General features: G+C 41.5%; 1 protein-coding gene across 2 annotated transcripts; it reads left to right on the top strand.

The window, feature by feature from the left end:
• The first annotated feature begins 5 nt into the window (after positions 1-5).
• On the top strand, positions 6-16,529 carry STEEP1 (STING1 ER exit protein 1). 2 transcript variants are annotated; one of them, XM_074277247.1, is made up of 8 exons: positions 104-213; positions 1,783-1,977; positions 9,402-9,519; positions 10,658-10,699; positions 11,285-11,423; positions 13,442-13,531; positions 14,897-14,989; positions 16,090-16,529. In XM_074277247.1, the coding sequence occupies exons 3-8, from the start codon at positions 9,425-9,427 to the stop codon at positions 16,150-16,152; spliced, it is 522 nt and encodes a 173-aa protein (XP_074133348.1). In that variant the 5' UTR covers positions 104-213; positions 1,783-1,977; positions 9,402-9,424; the 3' UTR covers positions 16,153-16,529. The 2 variants fall into 2 exon arrangements, with proteins under 2 accessions (XP_074133347.1, XP_074133348.1); XM_074277246.1 differs by lacking the exon at positions 1,783-1,977 and having other exon boundaries at positions 6-213.
• Positions 16,530-16,810: the final 281 nt, after the last annotated feature.

Genomic DNA, 16,810 nt, shown 5'->3' on the forward strand with positions numbered 1-16,810 from the left:
TTCCCCCGACCTTCCGCCTCCCTCACCCGCCTTCCGGCACTCGGGTAGCCAGTGGAAGTTTGGGATTGAGTAGCGGTATTAACAGAGTAATGCCGAAGGTGGTCTCGCGCTCAGTGGTGTGCTCGGATACCCGCGACCGGGAAGAGTATGACGACGGCGAGAAGCCCCTTCACGTCTATTACTGTCTGTGCGGTCAGATGGTGCTGGTCCTAGGTGAGCCACGCCGGCTGGCGGTCGCCGAAAGGGCGAGACACGTGAGGGAGGGGGGGAGGACGTCGGGGAGGGGGCCCCGGCTGCCGGCGAGCGAGAGAGCGGGCTCTTCCCTGGGAACCGCCTGCCCACGCGCCCCTCCCGCTCAGAGTAGACTCCTCCTCCGCGGCTCCGCCGCCCGCCTTTCCCCCGAGTTCCGGGGCACCCCGGCCCCCGTACCGCTCCCCTCTGCTCGGGCCCCCGGAAACGTAGGGGTACCCGGATCTAGAACGAGAGCGCCAATGAATGAAGGAGCGTGTGCCAAGCATTTGCGCCGAGCTCCGGGCTAGGGAAACACAAACCAGAGGCTTCCTATTCTTTCTAGCAGGAAGAGAAGGAATCTCCGAGCCCATCCAGCCCAAACCCCTGATTGGATCCCCTCCCCATTTCCCGTCCAGGGTGCCCCTCGGCCCTCCCCCACCCCCAGGTGTGCGATCTTCTGATTGCCCTTTCTGATCCACAGATCGAGAGCTGCCTATTGAGCCAATCTTCTTCCACTCCTTCCCGGCACTCCACATATCCAGTCTGTTGCCAAATCTTGTCACTTTTACCTTCACAGCGTGTCCATCCCTAGATTAAGTGATCACATTCCAAAATTAAGCATCCGCCAACACACACACAGTACAGAGAACTCAAAACAATATCTGCCTTCAAAGAGCTTCCATTCTAATGTGAAATAGACAGAAAGGACTTACAAATACACAGAAGGCACTTAAGTACTGGGTGCTTTAGGAAAGTAGCCACTTAAGGCTGGGGGATTTAAAATGAGCACGTGGATGTAGAGTGAATCCGAAGAAGGGGGGCTATCCGCTGCAAAGGCACAGACTATGATGAGAGAAGGCATGGATCAAAGGATCTAGAAAGATAAGTTGGGCTCTTATAGTTGGTCATTTGAGGCAATAAGAAGCCACAGGAGGTGACTGAGGGATTGGGGAACAGTACGGTCAGATCTGAGTTTAAGGAGATAGATGGTCGGAAGTGGCGAGAGACTGAGGAAGGGAGACCACCGGCATTTGCCCATGGCAGTTTTGCAGGTCAGCGTAATGGGAATTCGTTGGGAGTTTTGTGGAAGCTGCACACAACATTGAAAAAGTTTAGCATTGTAGAATATAGCCAGGGACTGAATACTCCAAATTTTACACTGAGGTATTGTAAACATTTCCTAAAAGAAAAAGAAAAACAGACTTCATCTCTGGTACACAGATTGTGGGGCACTGCTCCCCCTAATTCTCTCGATGATTATAATGAGGAGACTTGCCTCCTAAAGGATTCTGGGAAAGAGAGGTTGAAGTCTTGAATTTGATAGACATGTGAGCAGAGAGAAGTCATCGGATACAGTATGTGTTTTAAGTGGTAGAAACAACAAGATTTAACAACTGATTGGATATATGGGGTGTGATGTGATGTGTAATTTTAATGTTATAAATCTGACAGACTAATAATGTCTTTGCTAAAAATAGAGCGATTTGGAAAAGAGAAGGGTTTGGGGATAATTGTTTAGTTTTAGGCATGTTGAGTTTGAGTTATCTCCAGGACATCCAGATTGAAATATCCAAAAGGCATTTGGTGATGTGAGACTGAAGCTGTGGGGAGAGACTTCGCCTGGTACTTAAGGGAGTTGATGAATTTACCAAGATGGAAACTAGAAGAAGAGAAGAGGGCCTTGGACAGAATCTTAGAGAGCGCCCACAGTTAGAAGGCCAGCAAAAGAAACTAATAACCAGACAGGTAAGGGGTAGGGGGCAAGAAATGAGTATTATCGCAAAGAACTCGGAGAGGAGTGAGTATACCGAAGGAGAGAATGGGCATAAAGACTGAGAAAAGACCATCAGAGTTGGCAATTAAGAGATCATTGGTGGGCAGCTATGTGGTGAAGTGGATTGGGCACCAATCCTGAAGTCATGAAGACCTGAGTTCAAATCTGGCCTCAGACACTAAACACTTCCTAGATGTGTGACCCTGCGCAAATCATTTAACCCCAGTTGCTTCGGCCAAAAAAAAAAAATCATTGGTGACTTTGGAGAGAGCAGTTTCAGCTGAATGGTAAGGTTGGAGATCAAACAAAACAAAGGGTGAAGAGAGAAAGAAGAGGACATGGAGGTATCGATTATAGACAGTTTTTTTTGGTAATTGTTTGCCTGAGAAAAGGAGGAGAGATATAGGAAGATAGCTTGAGGGGATAGTAGTCTATAATAAAGGGTTTGTTTTTTTTAAAGGCTGGGGGAGATTTGGGCATATTTTTGAAGGTAGTAGGGAAGGAATATAGGGAGAGGGTGAAGATTTTGGGGGGCCTGGATATATGGGTATGCAAACACTTGGAGAAGACAAAAGATAGGACCACAAGTGCCTTGGCGAAGAAAAGGGCCACTTCAACATCAGGAACTGGAGGAAAGAGGAGGAGATGGTATCAAGCAGTTTTGCTAGGGAGAGGGATTTTCACATTTTCACATCAGCTTTCTCTGTAAAAAGGCAAGATCCCCAGGTGAGAGAGAAGGAGGGAAAGGCTTCTTCCCAGTCCAAAAATTCAGGCCCTTATAATTTCCTGCCTAGATTGTTGCAGTAAGCCCCAAACTGATCTTCCCATTGCAGTCCATCCTTTCACACACACTCAGCTGCCAAGGTTGCTCCCTTCAGTAATCTCTAGTGCTTTTTCTTTTGCTCCCTTCAGTAATCTCTAGTGCTTTTTCTTTTTAAAACCCTTCCCAATCTGGTCCCTTCCTACCCTTTCGGTCTTCTTAGGTTTTATTCCCTTCTACCTACTTTGTGATTTAATATTAAAGGCTCTGTTTCTTCAGTCAGACTCTCTGTCTCTCTGTTCTACTTTTTCACTGGGTGCCCATATAGATGGAATGGTCTCTCTTCTTACCTTGACCTTAGCTTCTCTCTGACTTCAATTAGGACTTGGCTCAAATGCTACCTTCTATAAGAGACTTTTTCTGATCTTTATAGTTGCTGGATCTTTCCCCTCTTAAGATTACTTTTTTTTTTTTTTTTAAATATACCAAATTAACCTTTATTTGCAAACTACCTACAGTATGAGTGTAAACAGAAAAATCTTACAGAAATCAAAATTCTGATTTCTTGGTCAGTTTCTATTAACAACAGAAACATCATACTAATGTTTATACATAGACTCTTAGGTCCAGCCTAAGGTTAAGGCCATAAAAATAAAGTCTCAAATCATTCATATAAGCTTGAACTACAACATTTCACTTAAAATTACTTTTAAAAAATTATTTATTTTAAACAAGTACCAAATGAGAAAAAGTAGGAAAGAACATTTCCATGAAGCAGAACATACCAAGAGGATTCGATATAATATAATAAATTGCCATTTCAGACTGTTTACTTTTTGTTGGAAAATTACATAATAAATACTAGCCATTATTTTTCAAAGGTGCCCAGTTTTTCTGTGCTTCCTTCTAAATTTTCTTTTGCTTTCTGCTGTGTACTTTTTATTTTATTTTTCTTCCTCCCACTCTAAAGAAGGTTACAATTAAACAAGAATATATATTTACATTTATATCTATACACACACACATATAAGACCATACTATACATATTTTTTATTTATCTGTTCTTTCTTTAGAGATAGATAGCATCTTCATAGTCTTTCCATGGTTTTTTAAAATCAACCAACTCATCATTTCTTATATCACAGTAGTATTCAATCACAATCCAAAATCACAACTTATTTCCGCCATTCCCAGTTTAAACATGTCTATCACTTTAGCCAATCTGACAGATATAAGATTATGTCTGTAGTCTTAATTTGAATTTCCCTAATCAATAATGATTTAGAGCATTTTTTTTTTCATTTGACTATATATGGTTTTGTTTTCTTCATTGAAAAACTGCCTGTTTGTATCCTTTGCTCATTTGGCAATCGGAGAATGATTTGTCTTCTTATGAATTTGACAAAGCTCTTTATAAATCTGAAAAATGAGATGTTTATCTGAGATTGTCTATTGAAGTTTCCTCCCTAGTTTTCTGTTTTCCTTTTAATCTTGGCTACTTTGGTTTTATTTTTTTTTAAATAATAATAGTTTTTATTTACCAGATATTTGCATGGGTAATTTTACAACGTTGACAATTGCCAAAACTTTTTTTTTTTCCAATTTTTCCCTCCTTCCCCCCATCCCCAGGTGGCAGGTCGACCAATACATGTTAAATATGTTAGAGTATAAATTAAATACAATATATGTATACATGTTTGGTTTTATTTGTATTAGATTATTTTGTATCTATTCTGAACGTATCTTATACGTGCCTATTTATTTACACATTGTCTCCTCTATTATATAGGATGCTATAGTAAAGAGGAAACTGGCCTCAAAGCCAGGCATGTGATCCTGAGTAACTGTCAGTGCCTTGGGTTACTTTCTAAGACTATACCTTGCAGAGAAGCTGCTGTTCTGAATTACGAGTGGGAATTTCCTCAGCTAGGTGTCCTGATGCCAATGAAATCTCAGATCTAGTCCTTATCCCTCCCCCTTTAGACTGTAAGGACAAGAGCTGTCTTTTGTCTTTGTATCCCAAGAACCTGGCACGTAGTAGGTGCTTAATAAATGTTTGTTAACTGACCAAATGGAGAGGAAATATGAGGTGGTGATTTGACCACAGGCAGAATCCTAGATCTAGAGCTGGAAGTGATCTCAGAGGCCATCTAGTTCACTCCCTAAGGAGTGAACTGTGTGACTTGGCTAAGATCACCCAGGATTCTGGGATGTAGCAAAGTCAGGCCCTCAGACTCCAAATCCAGCAGTACTTTTGCCCTTGAATCATTTGCCCTTTTCTGTTTGCTGATATATTACTTTGTAAATTGCTTAATTTCTTTCCATCATGAAATTATGTTCCCCATCAGGGTTTCAGACTCCTTCAAAATGGGGACCGAGTTATTTGCTTGCTTTTTTTTATTATAGCTTTTTATTTACCAGATATATGCATGGGTAATTTTTCAGCATTGACAAGTGCAAAACCTTTTTGTTCCAACTTTTCCCCTCCTCCCCCCCCCCCCAGGTGGCAGGTTGACCAATACATGTTAAATATGTTAAAGTATATGTTAAATACAATATATGTATACATGTCCATACAGTTATTTTGCTATTTGCTTGCTTTTTAAATCCCTCTTCTATACCACAACCTTTCAAATACTTGAACTTTAGATACTTCCCTATTAGTCAGAAACACGATTCTGTTCATTTTCCAGTGGTCAGTTGGTAAATGAACCCAGTTTCTTTAACCAGTCCTCATCTAGATTCAAAGATAATGGCTTTAGAACAAGAGAGGCATCCAGTCCAGCCTCCTCACTTAACAGGCACAGGGTAGCGAAGCGATTTGTCCATGGATATGTAGGCATGGTATAGTCTCCACCTCTGTTGTTTTCCCGTGGCATCATATTACAAGGGAAAAGAGAATTGGATTTAGGGTCCATCCTGGAGCCCAAGTTCAAATCCTGGCCCTACTGCCATTTATAACTTATCTGGCTTTGGACAAGTCACTTTACTCTTTCTGGGTCTCAGTTTCCTTTTCTGTAAAATTAGGAGAATCATACCTGATAGTTTCTAAGGCCTCTTCCAACTCTACTCCAGAAGAATCACTGTTCTTCCTAAAATGTGGTATCCATAATATGAGGCCTCCCTAACGTGGGGGTCTGTGTGTGGTCTGCGTCATTGTCACCTGATTCTGGTGTTGATGCACCTGTTGATGCAGCTTTGTGCCATATCACACGAGGATGCCTTCATCCAAGTCAGAGATAGATAAATTGGAACAGCATCTGGGGACCATTTCACTCTGACAATTCCTGTCATTTCACTTCAATCCAGACCCCTGTGGTTTGAGCTCCAGCTGTGAAAAACAAAACAAACAAAAAGGAATAAGATTCAAATCCTGACATTTGCTGATTTCTGCTGAATTTGGGCAGGCCCCCTAACCTTAGCTGAAGGCACAGTGAATAGAGAACTGGGCCTGGAGTCAGGAACACCTGAGTTTTAATCCTGCCTTTAACACTTACTAGCTGTGTGATCCTGGGCAAGTCACTTAATCTCTATTTCCTTGTCCGTAAAATGAGGAGAATAACAGCATCTATTTTTCAGGCTTGTTGTGAGGATCAAATGTGTTTAATATTTGTAAAAAGCACACAGCACGGTGCCTGGCATGTAATTGGCAGCATAAAAATCCCTTCTCCTTTCTCCTTCACGGGCCTCCGTTTCCCTCTTTGTAAAGTGAAGAGCTTGGACCAGAAGGCTTCTGAGGTCCCTGCCAGCTCTAGAGCTATATAATCCTCTTTAACCATCCACCTAATTATAGTATCCAGTCCACATCTCTCCATTGTGTCCACAAACAGCACATCAGAGACTTCTTTCAATGCTTTGATCAAATTTAGGCACACTGTCTACTTGTTTCCTTGATCCACCTGTTAGAAGGAGGTTAGTCTGGCATGACATAATGGTTCTGGTAATTAGAACATTCTACATATTCTTGAGCTATTTCTTTAGTACTATACAGTTTTGCCAGGAATTCAGATCACACTTAGCAACCTGTCCACTACTCCCCTATTTGAAAAAATAATAACATTCGGACATTTCTCTCCAGTCCTTCTTTTTGTTTCCATGCTTTTTCAGAAATTGCCAGCATTGGCTCAGTAAGCATGCTTGCCAGCTCTGTAAGTACCCTGAGAGGTAGATTGAGCTTGGCGGTTTCAACTTGGGAGACGAGCTTTTGCCATCCATTCGCTTGTCTTGAATTTTAACTCGAAGTTACCAATTTTTGTTTCTGTTTTTAGACGTCCAAAGTCCAAAGAGAACAGTCTGGTAAAGAAAACAGAAACAAAATAATTATATAATTATATTATAATTTTTATTTCTGTTAAAATGATCTTCTCTTACCTAAGTCATGATATTCTCCTTTCCTTGATCTTCTTCTTGCCTCCCACATAGTTTCTCAGGTTTATTTTTGGATTTGTTTTTTTTTTTTTAAACATTTTTTAAAAAATCTACACTTAAACACCAATAAACACAAATGTTTCTTTATGCAAAGAAAAGGAAAAAGGATTATATAGACACCGTTTCTGTTTCTGGTTTTATAAAAAAAGTGTATTAAATATAATATGTTACCTTACTACCTGCTTGAGTCTCTGCTTAGGAACTCTTTTTTATTGTGTTATTTTTGTGTGTGTGTGTGTGTTGTTTTTTGTTATTATTTGTATTACTTTTTAATATTTCATTGATGCTCAAAATTTCCCCTCATAATCAATAAATAAGCAAAATAATCCGTATATCTCTTCTGTGGATAAACTTAGGTCTTATTCTGTACCTATAGTACAGTACTTTTCTTCCAAGAGTTTGGAAGCAGGTTTCTTCATCAGTCTTTTGGAGTCAGGAGCAATCAGAGTTTTGAAGTTTTCTCCATGTTACTTACCTTTACATTACTACCATTCTTGTCATTGTGGAGACTGTCTTTTTTTCCTGCTTCAGACATACAAAATTTTCAGGTCTCCCTGGCTCCATCATATTTATAATTTCTCACTCTTCTGTTACATTCAAATACTACAATTTATTCAACCATTCCACAAGTATTGGGCATCCTCTTTGTTTCCAGTCCTTTCCTACATTAAAGCATTTGAGTTGCTATAACTATTTTCATACACAGTCTTGGACCTCCTTAAGTTAGACACTCAGCAGAGCTTTTCAAATGCCCTCTTTGTTGTCATCAGCATTCATTGTCCACCACAGCCTATTCGGAGCCCTGCACCCCCCCCCCAACATTTTTGCAGAATACTGTCGATTTTTGTATTCATCTGCAGTAACTTTCTTTTGCTTTCATCCCCCGTAGGTCTCTGTTTGTTTTAAGACTTTACTGATGTGCTTATTTTGTTCACATCAAAGAGCCTCCCAAAATATATTTCTCATAAACAGAGATGAGAGCGATCGCCGGTGATAATAAATCCCACTTTTGTAGTTTGCCATAAATTGTTAACCCTTTTGAAGGCTATATATCTTCATTTTAACATTATCCATTGTATTTGGTCCAAGTTTTGTTGCCTTTCTTTACATTCTCTAGTCACTGTGTATAATGTTCTTCTGGTTCTATTTTATTTGCTCTGTGTTTCTTCATGAGAATTCCCCTACGTTTCTCTGGCTGTTTCCTTATGGTGCAGTAATATACATTTATTGCACACTACTAATACTACTATTATTACATTTCTTTGCCACCATTTTATTACATCCATTCACCAATCTTTGGGTACAGATTTGGTTTTCAACTGTTATTTTTTTTTTCTTATAGATAATACTTTGGTATATATATATATATATATATATATATATATATATATATATATATATATATTAATATATATATATATATTAATATATATATTTATTTTTTTTTTTTCATAACAGTTTTCAAGCATCCAGGTCTTTTCAACCTTTCATTAACCTCCTTGGCATAGAAAGCTTAGTGATCTGTGGGTCAAGGGGGACGAACGGTTCGGTAAATTTTCTTTGTCTGATTCCAAGTTGTTTTTTAGAATAGTTGGTCCAAGTCGTAGCTCGTCCAGGAGTGAATCATAGTAAGCTGTCTTCCATTACCCCCTTCCCAGCATCGAGTTCTCCGATCTTTTGCACTCGGCCAATTTAATGAGTGTATATTTTAAAGTCGAAGTTGGTTGGTGAGTTCTTTTGGCATTCCCACTTTGCTCTCTTTGGACAGCTTTCTTTTATTCCTCAGCGGAATTGTTTGTGCTTGTGTTTGTGTTGTTACAGTTACATTCTTGAGAACATCTCATCCGCTGACTTTCCTCTTAGAATTCTGTGCCGCCTACATAGTTTGGGGCCTCCCTTCTGGCATAGCATTTGTCCCGCACTCACACAACACTGTATTAAGCATTGGTAGATAAAAGAATCCTATCAGCTAGTTCCTGTTGAAGTTGCAGGCCAAGAAAACTTCCCCCTGCCCATGTAAACATTTTAGCTAAATAAATATATCAGTGGTATCCTTTAAAAACGACATCGCCAAGTGCCAGTGAAAATTAAACATCTTAGATCTTATAACTGATGCAAAGGGGGTGGAAAACAGTGTTACAAGGACCTTCCTCAAGACTCTCCCTTGAGCCATGACCCTCAGTGACCCGTCTCCCTTTCTTTCTTCAGATTGCCAGTTAGAGAAATTACCCATGAGACCTCGGGACCGAGCCCGGGTAATTGATGCAGCCAAACATGCTCACAAGTTCTGTAACACAGAAGAAGAGGAGAGTGTCCATCTCCGGAGGTAAGACGCTGCTTCTCTCTATAGGAGAGCTCCTGTGGCGGGGAGGATTAGGACAGAGAGCACCCCAACAAGTGTAGATGCCTGCCGATCCGATCCGTAGCTTTCTTCTTGCTTTGTGGGCAGTCTCATATTTTTTTTAGCCTCGGATGGATCCAAGTAGATGTGTCTCTTTTGATTTGTTATTCCCCAGGCGTGTTGCAATTGTGTTTGTTGCTAATACTTCTCTGCTCGTTTGCTAGCTTTGGGGGCAGTTGGCTTTATCATTCGAATCCAAGGAATTGAAAAAGTAGCCATTGCAAAAAAAACAGAGGGCTGGGTCTGAGAGTAAGAGGAGGCAGTGTAGCATAATGGAAACAGCACTGGTTCTGGAGGCAGAGGGCATCTGAGTTAAAATCCCTGCCCGTGTGCCCTTGGCTAAGTTTCTTGCCCTCCCTGGACCTCAGTTTCCTTATGTGTCAAATGAAGGGGTTGGGCCAGTTGGCCTCTGAGGGTCCTCCCGCTCGGCTTCTGCCATAGTCACACTTTATTTGGGAGAATTCTAGTTCATATAATTTGAATTTTCTGGTTGTTTTCATTAGTGTATTCTTTCTTGTGTTAATGAAAAGACCTAGAATAAACCACTAATACAATGCCATGTGTAGTGTGTGTGTGTGTGTGTGTGTGTGTGTGTGTGTGTGTGTGTGAGAGAGAGAGAGAGAGACAGAGAGACAGAGACAGAGACAGAGGGAGGGAGAGAGAGAAGAGAGAGAGAGAGAGAGAGAGAGAGAGAGAGAGAGAGAGAGAGAGAGCGCGCTCTGTGAGAGAGAATGAGAGTGAGACAGCTGGGGGCTAGCAGCTGCTCTCAGAGGGGCTCTGTCCAGTTGCTAAAGAGAAACTGTTTGTGTCAGGAGAGCAAGGTCCAAACTGGCATTCACAAGGGAAGGCCCATGGGAGGCAGCAGCAAAAATCAATTGTAACTCTCTGCAGGTGGCTCAGGAGGTTTAATGACCCAGAGTCACTTGGTCTGTAAAGTGAGCTGGTGTTGAGAGGCCCCCCCGCCTTTGGAAGACAGCAGGTGATGTGACTGCAAATGATCAGGGGGGAGCAGACTGCCACCGGTTGGTCTCTTTCTTTGTGACCTCTTCCTTTGTCTTTGCAGGTCTGAAGGAATAGAACGGCAGTTCCGGAAGAAGTGTGCAAAGTGAGTAGTGCCGTCGCGTTGCCATCTCCTGCTCCATTCGGGCTCACATTGTTTGTCTGTTTTTGTTTCTTGTCACATTCTTCTACTTACAACTTTTCCTGCCTCCAAATTCTGCTTATTCAAAATATTAGTCCCTTTCCAATCACGGAAAGGGTACCGGGAGCAGCAATGTTCCTGTAAAAGGACGTTGCCTTTTTGGTAGGACCTACTTGTAATATCAGAGTCTGAAAAACCTGATTTCAGTCTCACTTCAGATACTTGGTAGTCCTCTGAATCTGGGCAAGGCCCTTCCCCTCCCTGGACATCAGAGTCATTCTCTGTCCTGAACTCTTCTCTGGACAAAGAAAGAGCCTTACCTCCAGAGATGGGAAAGGGGGTTGGATTCAGTGGCTTCCAAGGTCTCTTCTTGCTCGAGATCGAGTATTTTAAGGTCCTAGCAAACAAAAGCATGATTGATTCAAACCTGCATCCTCTGACTCGAAACCCTCACCATCTCTCGACTCCACCATGGCTGCCTTTTTTTTCTTTGTCTCGCCACACTTGGAGAACCAGTGGGGTCGGGATCTGAATCTTTGCTGTTTGCAGGTGTGGCTTGCTGCTCTTTTACCAGCACCAGCAGAAAAATGCTCCAGTGACCTTTATCGTGGATGGAGCAGTTGTCAAGTTTGGACAGGGCTTTGGGAAAACCAACATATACAGTCAAAAACAAGAACCTCCTAAGAAGGTAACTGCTGTCGTATAAAGAAAACTTCTCTATAGTCAGCACCGAGACCTAAGACCCAAATCGCCTGACAAAACAAGGAGAGGTGAAGCCCAACTCATTTTTATCTGTCTCTGCTCAGCTTCCCAGTGGAACAGCAATGAATGTCCTTTATGGACATGCTTTTTTTCCCCCATGATGTCTACTTTAAAGCTTCAAAACACTGATCATTATAAATTTAGTATCAACAATAATCAAAGAAGCATTCAAAGTAAGGAGGAAAATCTTTGCTAAAACCCCTAGGACTTAACAAAGTATGGTATACTTTTTTCCTTTCAGTGTCTTGCCTATTTATTGCTTTCTTGCTTTTTTTTGCCTTTAAATATGTGTCTATATACATATATAATATATATGTTGAGAGAGAGGTGTATATATATATATCTATATATTTATATTCACACATCTATATCGCACACTTGACAGTAAACTATAATATATTTATTTTGTATAATTTTGTACAGACAAAACATTTATATATGTACAAAACATACCTATGTGTATATTTATATATACATAAATGGAGGGAGAAAAAAAAGCGAGGGAGAGACAGACAAAGAGAGAGTTTGTTGTCAAGTGTGCACAATTCTAAACCTGGTGATTTGATTTTACATTTCTTCTTATAGCTCTTTCTCTGTTTCTCTATCTGCTTTGCATTTATTGTTGTCATCATCGTCATTGTCGTCATCATTGTCGTTGTCGTGTTTGTCATCGTGGTCATTGTTGTCGACAGTAGCTTATAGTTGCATTGCATTCATTTGGCTGAAGTGGAGAATGGGTCTGTAATTGTGCTAGTAGCTTAAATTCCCTGTGTGCTTGCTACCTTTGCCGACATGTATTGGCAATTACTGCAGCTTATAGTCTGAGATGATGATTTAGGTGCTTACAGTGGAGCTCCTGGGACAGCGGAGGTTAGATGACTTGCCCAGAATCACTGAGTCAGTATGTGAAAGTAGCAAGACTCAATCCTGATTCTTCTTGACTCTGAGGCTGGCCCTTTTCAATCACCGGAGGTTGCCTTACCGTGAGTGTGCCGTGATTTATTCAGCCATTTGCCAGACATCGGTCGACAGGTGGCTCGAACTTTTTGCTCTCACGGATTAAGTGGCCATGAATATTTTTGTCCACATTGGACTTTTTCTCCTCTTTTAAAGGCCGTTCTTAGAATAAAATTCTAGCCAAGAAGTTTCAGGGTTAAAAGAAAACTTTTGCAGTTTACTATTGTCCTATTCCTCTGCAGAACATTTGCAGCAGCCTACAATTACTCTAGCAGCATATTAAAATTCTCGCAAGCCTGCAGCCCTGCCAATGCTGAATTTTCTTTTCTGTTTCAATCATATTTACTTTTAAAGTGATTATAAAATGAGATCGCATCTTTTCAGTCCCTCCAACAACTTTCTAAAATTATAATTTGTAGATCTATCTTGATAAAGGCGGTTTCTGTACTGAGAGTTCTCTGTACCAATGAAATCAGTCTATTGTTCTTGTAAAGCCTCAAAATTTCCCCAGAAACCTTTTCATTTCCTTCGAAGGAGGTTTCAGCAGGTGTGAGTATCCAAGTTGTTTAGGGTTCAAAACCGTACTCTATAAAGATCTTCAGGAGGACTCTTCATTGCTCTCTGCCTCGTTTCCCCATTTGTAAAATGGAGATAATTCCTACCCTGTCTGTATTACAGGAAATGAGATGAAATGTGTCAGGCGCTTTGTAACTCTAAAGCCCTATGTACATGTAAACTGTTATTATTCTACTTTCCTTTCAAAATGTCTTCGGTCTGAGCATTGAAAAACCAGATGATTCCACCTGGTTTGTTCATCAGTTTTTTAAAATTCCTGGTGAAAAAAATGATGAAAAGTCAAAGCTTATGGTTTTTCAAACTACTGAGTAAGTATGGGGTAAGTATGGCCTCCGTCACAGAGAAACACGGGCATCCTGGCCAGCCAAATTGAACCAGACATTGGATTACATCTTCTTCTTGTATTTCTAGGTAATGATGACTAAGCGTACCAAGGACATGGGCAAATTCAGTTCTGTCACTGTCTCCACCATTGATGAAGAGGAGGAGGAGATTGAGGCTGTGAGTTTTCCTTTTCCCAGAGGCAACGAGAAAGGCCCCTGTCTGGGTTCTTCCCGAACATTAGGCTCTAGTGGAACACTGCTCATCTCATTTTGGCTCCACAGTTTAGCAGCTGTCACTTTCCCCCTCTCTGGAACTGAATTTTTTTCACTACACAATTCCCTAAACATTCAATGCGTTCTTGCTAAGTGGGAGGCACTGGGCGAGGTGTTGGGAGTACAAATGATGAAACCTTGGCTGCTCCCAGTTCTCCAAGAGCTCACTTATCCTGGGGATTGGGGGGGGGGGCTAGCAGAGATAGAATGTGCTCATAAATAAGTGTCATCCAGATTGAGTGTGATTGACTCAAAGGAGGCCAGACCAGTGCCCTAGGAAAAGGGAGGAGAGCAGCAAGGACCCCTGGGAAAGGGGCCTGAGTTGAGCCTCCAGGGAAGAGAAGGTTCTCAGTAGATGAGAAGGAAAAAACATGGCCTGCAAGGAGACCCTAAGATCCGAGCAGGAAACAGCTAGCCATTTTGGCTGGATTGGAGAGTACGTGAAGGAAAGTCAGGTCAAATCAGACGAGCCAGGGAAGCTGGAATCAGAATGTGAAGGCCCTTCGGTGCCAGGCAGGGAACTTTGTATTTTATCCTCTAGACAATAGGAAATTTCCTGAGCAGGAGCAGCTCAGAGCTGTCAATATGGAGCTGAAGCTCAGGGAAGAGATTGGGGAATCATTTGCTGTTGAGGACCACGCTAAGTGTGGAAACCCAGAGAGCCTGTAAAAAGATCAGAAGTGATCGTACCAATGGGACAGGGTGGTTCTGACCTTTTTACAGGCTCTCTGGGTTTCCACACTTAGCGTGATCCTCAACAATTTGCATAGATCAGACAAAACCTATGGGGGGAGAATGGTGTAGGAAGAGAAGAAAAGAAAGAAGAAAGAGATGAGACTTCAAAACTTTCCAGTTGAAAGCTCATCCTTGATAAAATTAGAGTTGGATCATGTCCTTCTTTCAAGGTCAAGGCTTTCCATTTTAGAAAGCTTTTTCTCTCCCAACTGGTCCGGCACTATTAGTAGCAACAGTTGTCTTTATGGTATTTTAACATGAGCTGCTCACTGGAAAATGCGTTGGCTGTTATTTTGCCAGTGGGTGAAGTTGAAACCTGAACTCTTGGGATTATTGGAAAGATGAGCTGGAGAAGCTTGGGGTTTGGGGTGTTGTTGTTTTTTTTTTTTTTTTTTTTTCGTCTTTCCTGGGCGACGGCCAAACTCCTGCTGTTCGGCATGGTGATCTTATTGCACAGGTGACATTTGCAGCCCCTTCTGGTCTGGGTATCACTGTTGAAAGTCCAGTGATGGTTTGTTGAATTGTTTTCTGCCAGAGAGAAATTGCTGATTCATATGCACAGAACGCCAAAGTGATTGAAAAACAGCTGGAGAGGAAAGGCATGAGCAAGAGACGGCTTCAGGAGCTGGTGAGTGACGCTGGCCGTGGGCACGGCTTCCCCGGCAGAGGAGAGAAAAATCTGTCATTGGGGGAAGGAACCCAGGAAGGCAGTCGGTTGCTCAACAATCAGTCAACAAGCGTTTAGTAAGCGCGTGCTCTGGGTCAGGCACTGTGCTAAGTGTTGGGGATACACATAAAAAAAGGCAGACGCAATGGCTGCCCTCAGAATGCTTACAATCTAAGTCACTCGTCCAGTTTATCATCAGGCCTCATGACCGTCGGGCTGCAAACTAGCTGTGAACATAGGTCCTGCCTCGTGTGTGGGAACTCTTGGCAGAACTTGTTTTCACCTGCTGAGTAGATCGGGGACACTCCATTCTCTCTTCATGCCTTGAAACACTGGCCCTTCTAGGTGTGGTGGGAATTATTGCTTACACTGGTTCACAACTCCATATGGGGTCTTGTAGCTGAATGTGGGTGTCGGTCGTGGAATTATGATTTCTTTGCAGTAAATGTTTGATTTATATGGCTATTTTATATACCTCTATATACCTGGGATCACAGAGAAATTTTTTGGGCAAAAAGAGATCCCGAGTAGAAAAAGTTTAAGAAGTTCCAGACCAGGGTTTCTTTTGTCCCTGTTGGGAGTCAGTCTGACAAAACCTGAGGCCTCCTTCTCAGAAGATGGTCTTTCTAGGCATCCAATCAAATATATTAAGTTCCAAAGGAAACTGATTATATTGAAATACAGTTTTGTTTTGTTTTATTTTTCCAAAATATCCCCCCAAAAGCCAATTTCCCAAATAAGATTAAGATTGAGGCCTATCTGGTCTAAACAGACTGTAGACTGGCTTCTTGGGGTATTGGTTTCTGTAATCTGATATTCTGCTTTGGGTTTGGGATAAAAGTCATGGTACTAGAGAAAACCAGATGCCCTTTCAGGGTCTCATCAGAAGTTCGGTCAGCCTGTCAGTTACTGACTGGTGAACCATTGGCCGTACTAGCGGAGCATGCTTGTGCGAGTGAGCTAGAACTTCAGGACAGTGTTTAGGGAGGCTAGACAAAGAAGGGGATAAAAGAACTCCTTCTAGATCGTGTCTCACAACATGCACTCCTCATTCTCTCTAGGCTGAGCTAGAAGCAAAGAAAGCCAAGATGAAAGGGACCTTGATTGACAACCAATTCAAATGATGGCAGACCTCGCTTGGGGCCAGTCACAAACATCCTGGATGTGGTCCCCACCATGACCCTCAAAAAAAAAAATGGATCCTGGACTCTAAAATCTAGAGTTCTCTCTGCCTTTCTCTCTGTGCTCTCGTAGGTAGTCTAACAATACTAATCCTATCCTAGAGAAGAATTTCTAACATCTTGTTCTGCTTGTTTTTCTAGACCTTGTGTTTTTTTTTTTTTCTTTTTTTTTTTTTTTTTTTTTCAGTGGGTGTTTTACTTATATTTCTCTTCTGGTATTATGGGAACAGAGAACAATGTTTGATTCTTTTTTTCTTTGAATATAATCATTTTTCTTTTCTTCCTTTGAAATTAATTCAAAATAAAATTCTTTGGAAAAACTCTTTGATGTGTCATGAGGTGAAGCCAGCTAAATCACAGTTGTAACCAGTTGTAACAAGTCTGTGGCTCCGATGCTTTCACTGTTTGTACATGGGAGACTTTGGTCCCTTTCAGAACGGGAACAAACAAAAACTAGACTCTAGAATTCAACAGCTCTTTCACCGAGGTGTTAAAATCACAGGTGACCTATCAGCCCTTTTCATTTCTATGGGATTCGGGGATGGGTCCAGCTTCTGAAAAGCCATTCAAACCAGATGGTCTAGGAAACAGAAACTGGCCA

The sequence above is a fragment of the Sminthopsis crassicaudata genome, chromosome X (genome assembly GCF_048593235.1).
Source record: "Sminthopsis crassicaudata isolate SCR6 chromosome X, ASM4859323v1, whole genome shotgun sequence".
Classification (NCBI taxonomy): domain Eukaryota; kingdom Metazoa; phylum Chordata; class Mammalia; order Dasyuromorphia; family Dasyuridae; genus Sminthopsis; species Sminthopsis crassicaudata.

Bases quoted from the DNA above. Each gene is read 5' to 3' on its own strand.
- STEEP1 (XM_074277246.1), top strand. From the start codon at position 90: ATGCCGAAGGTGGTCTCGCGCTCAGTGGTGTGCTCGGATACCCGCGAC. The intron at 10,700-11,284 runs GTGAGTAGTGCC...TGCTGTTTGCAG, and splicing joins TTCCGGAAGAAGTGTGCAAA to GTGTGGCTTGCTGCTCTTTT. The intron at 14,990-16,089 runs GTGAGTGACGCT...CATTCTCTCTAG, and splicing joins AGAGACGGCTTCAGGAGCTG to GCTGAGCTAGAAGCAAAGAA.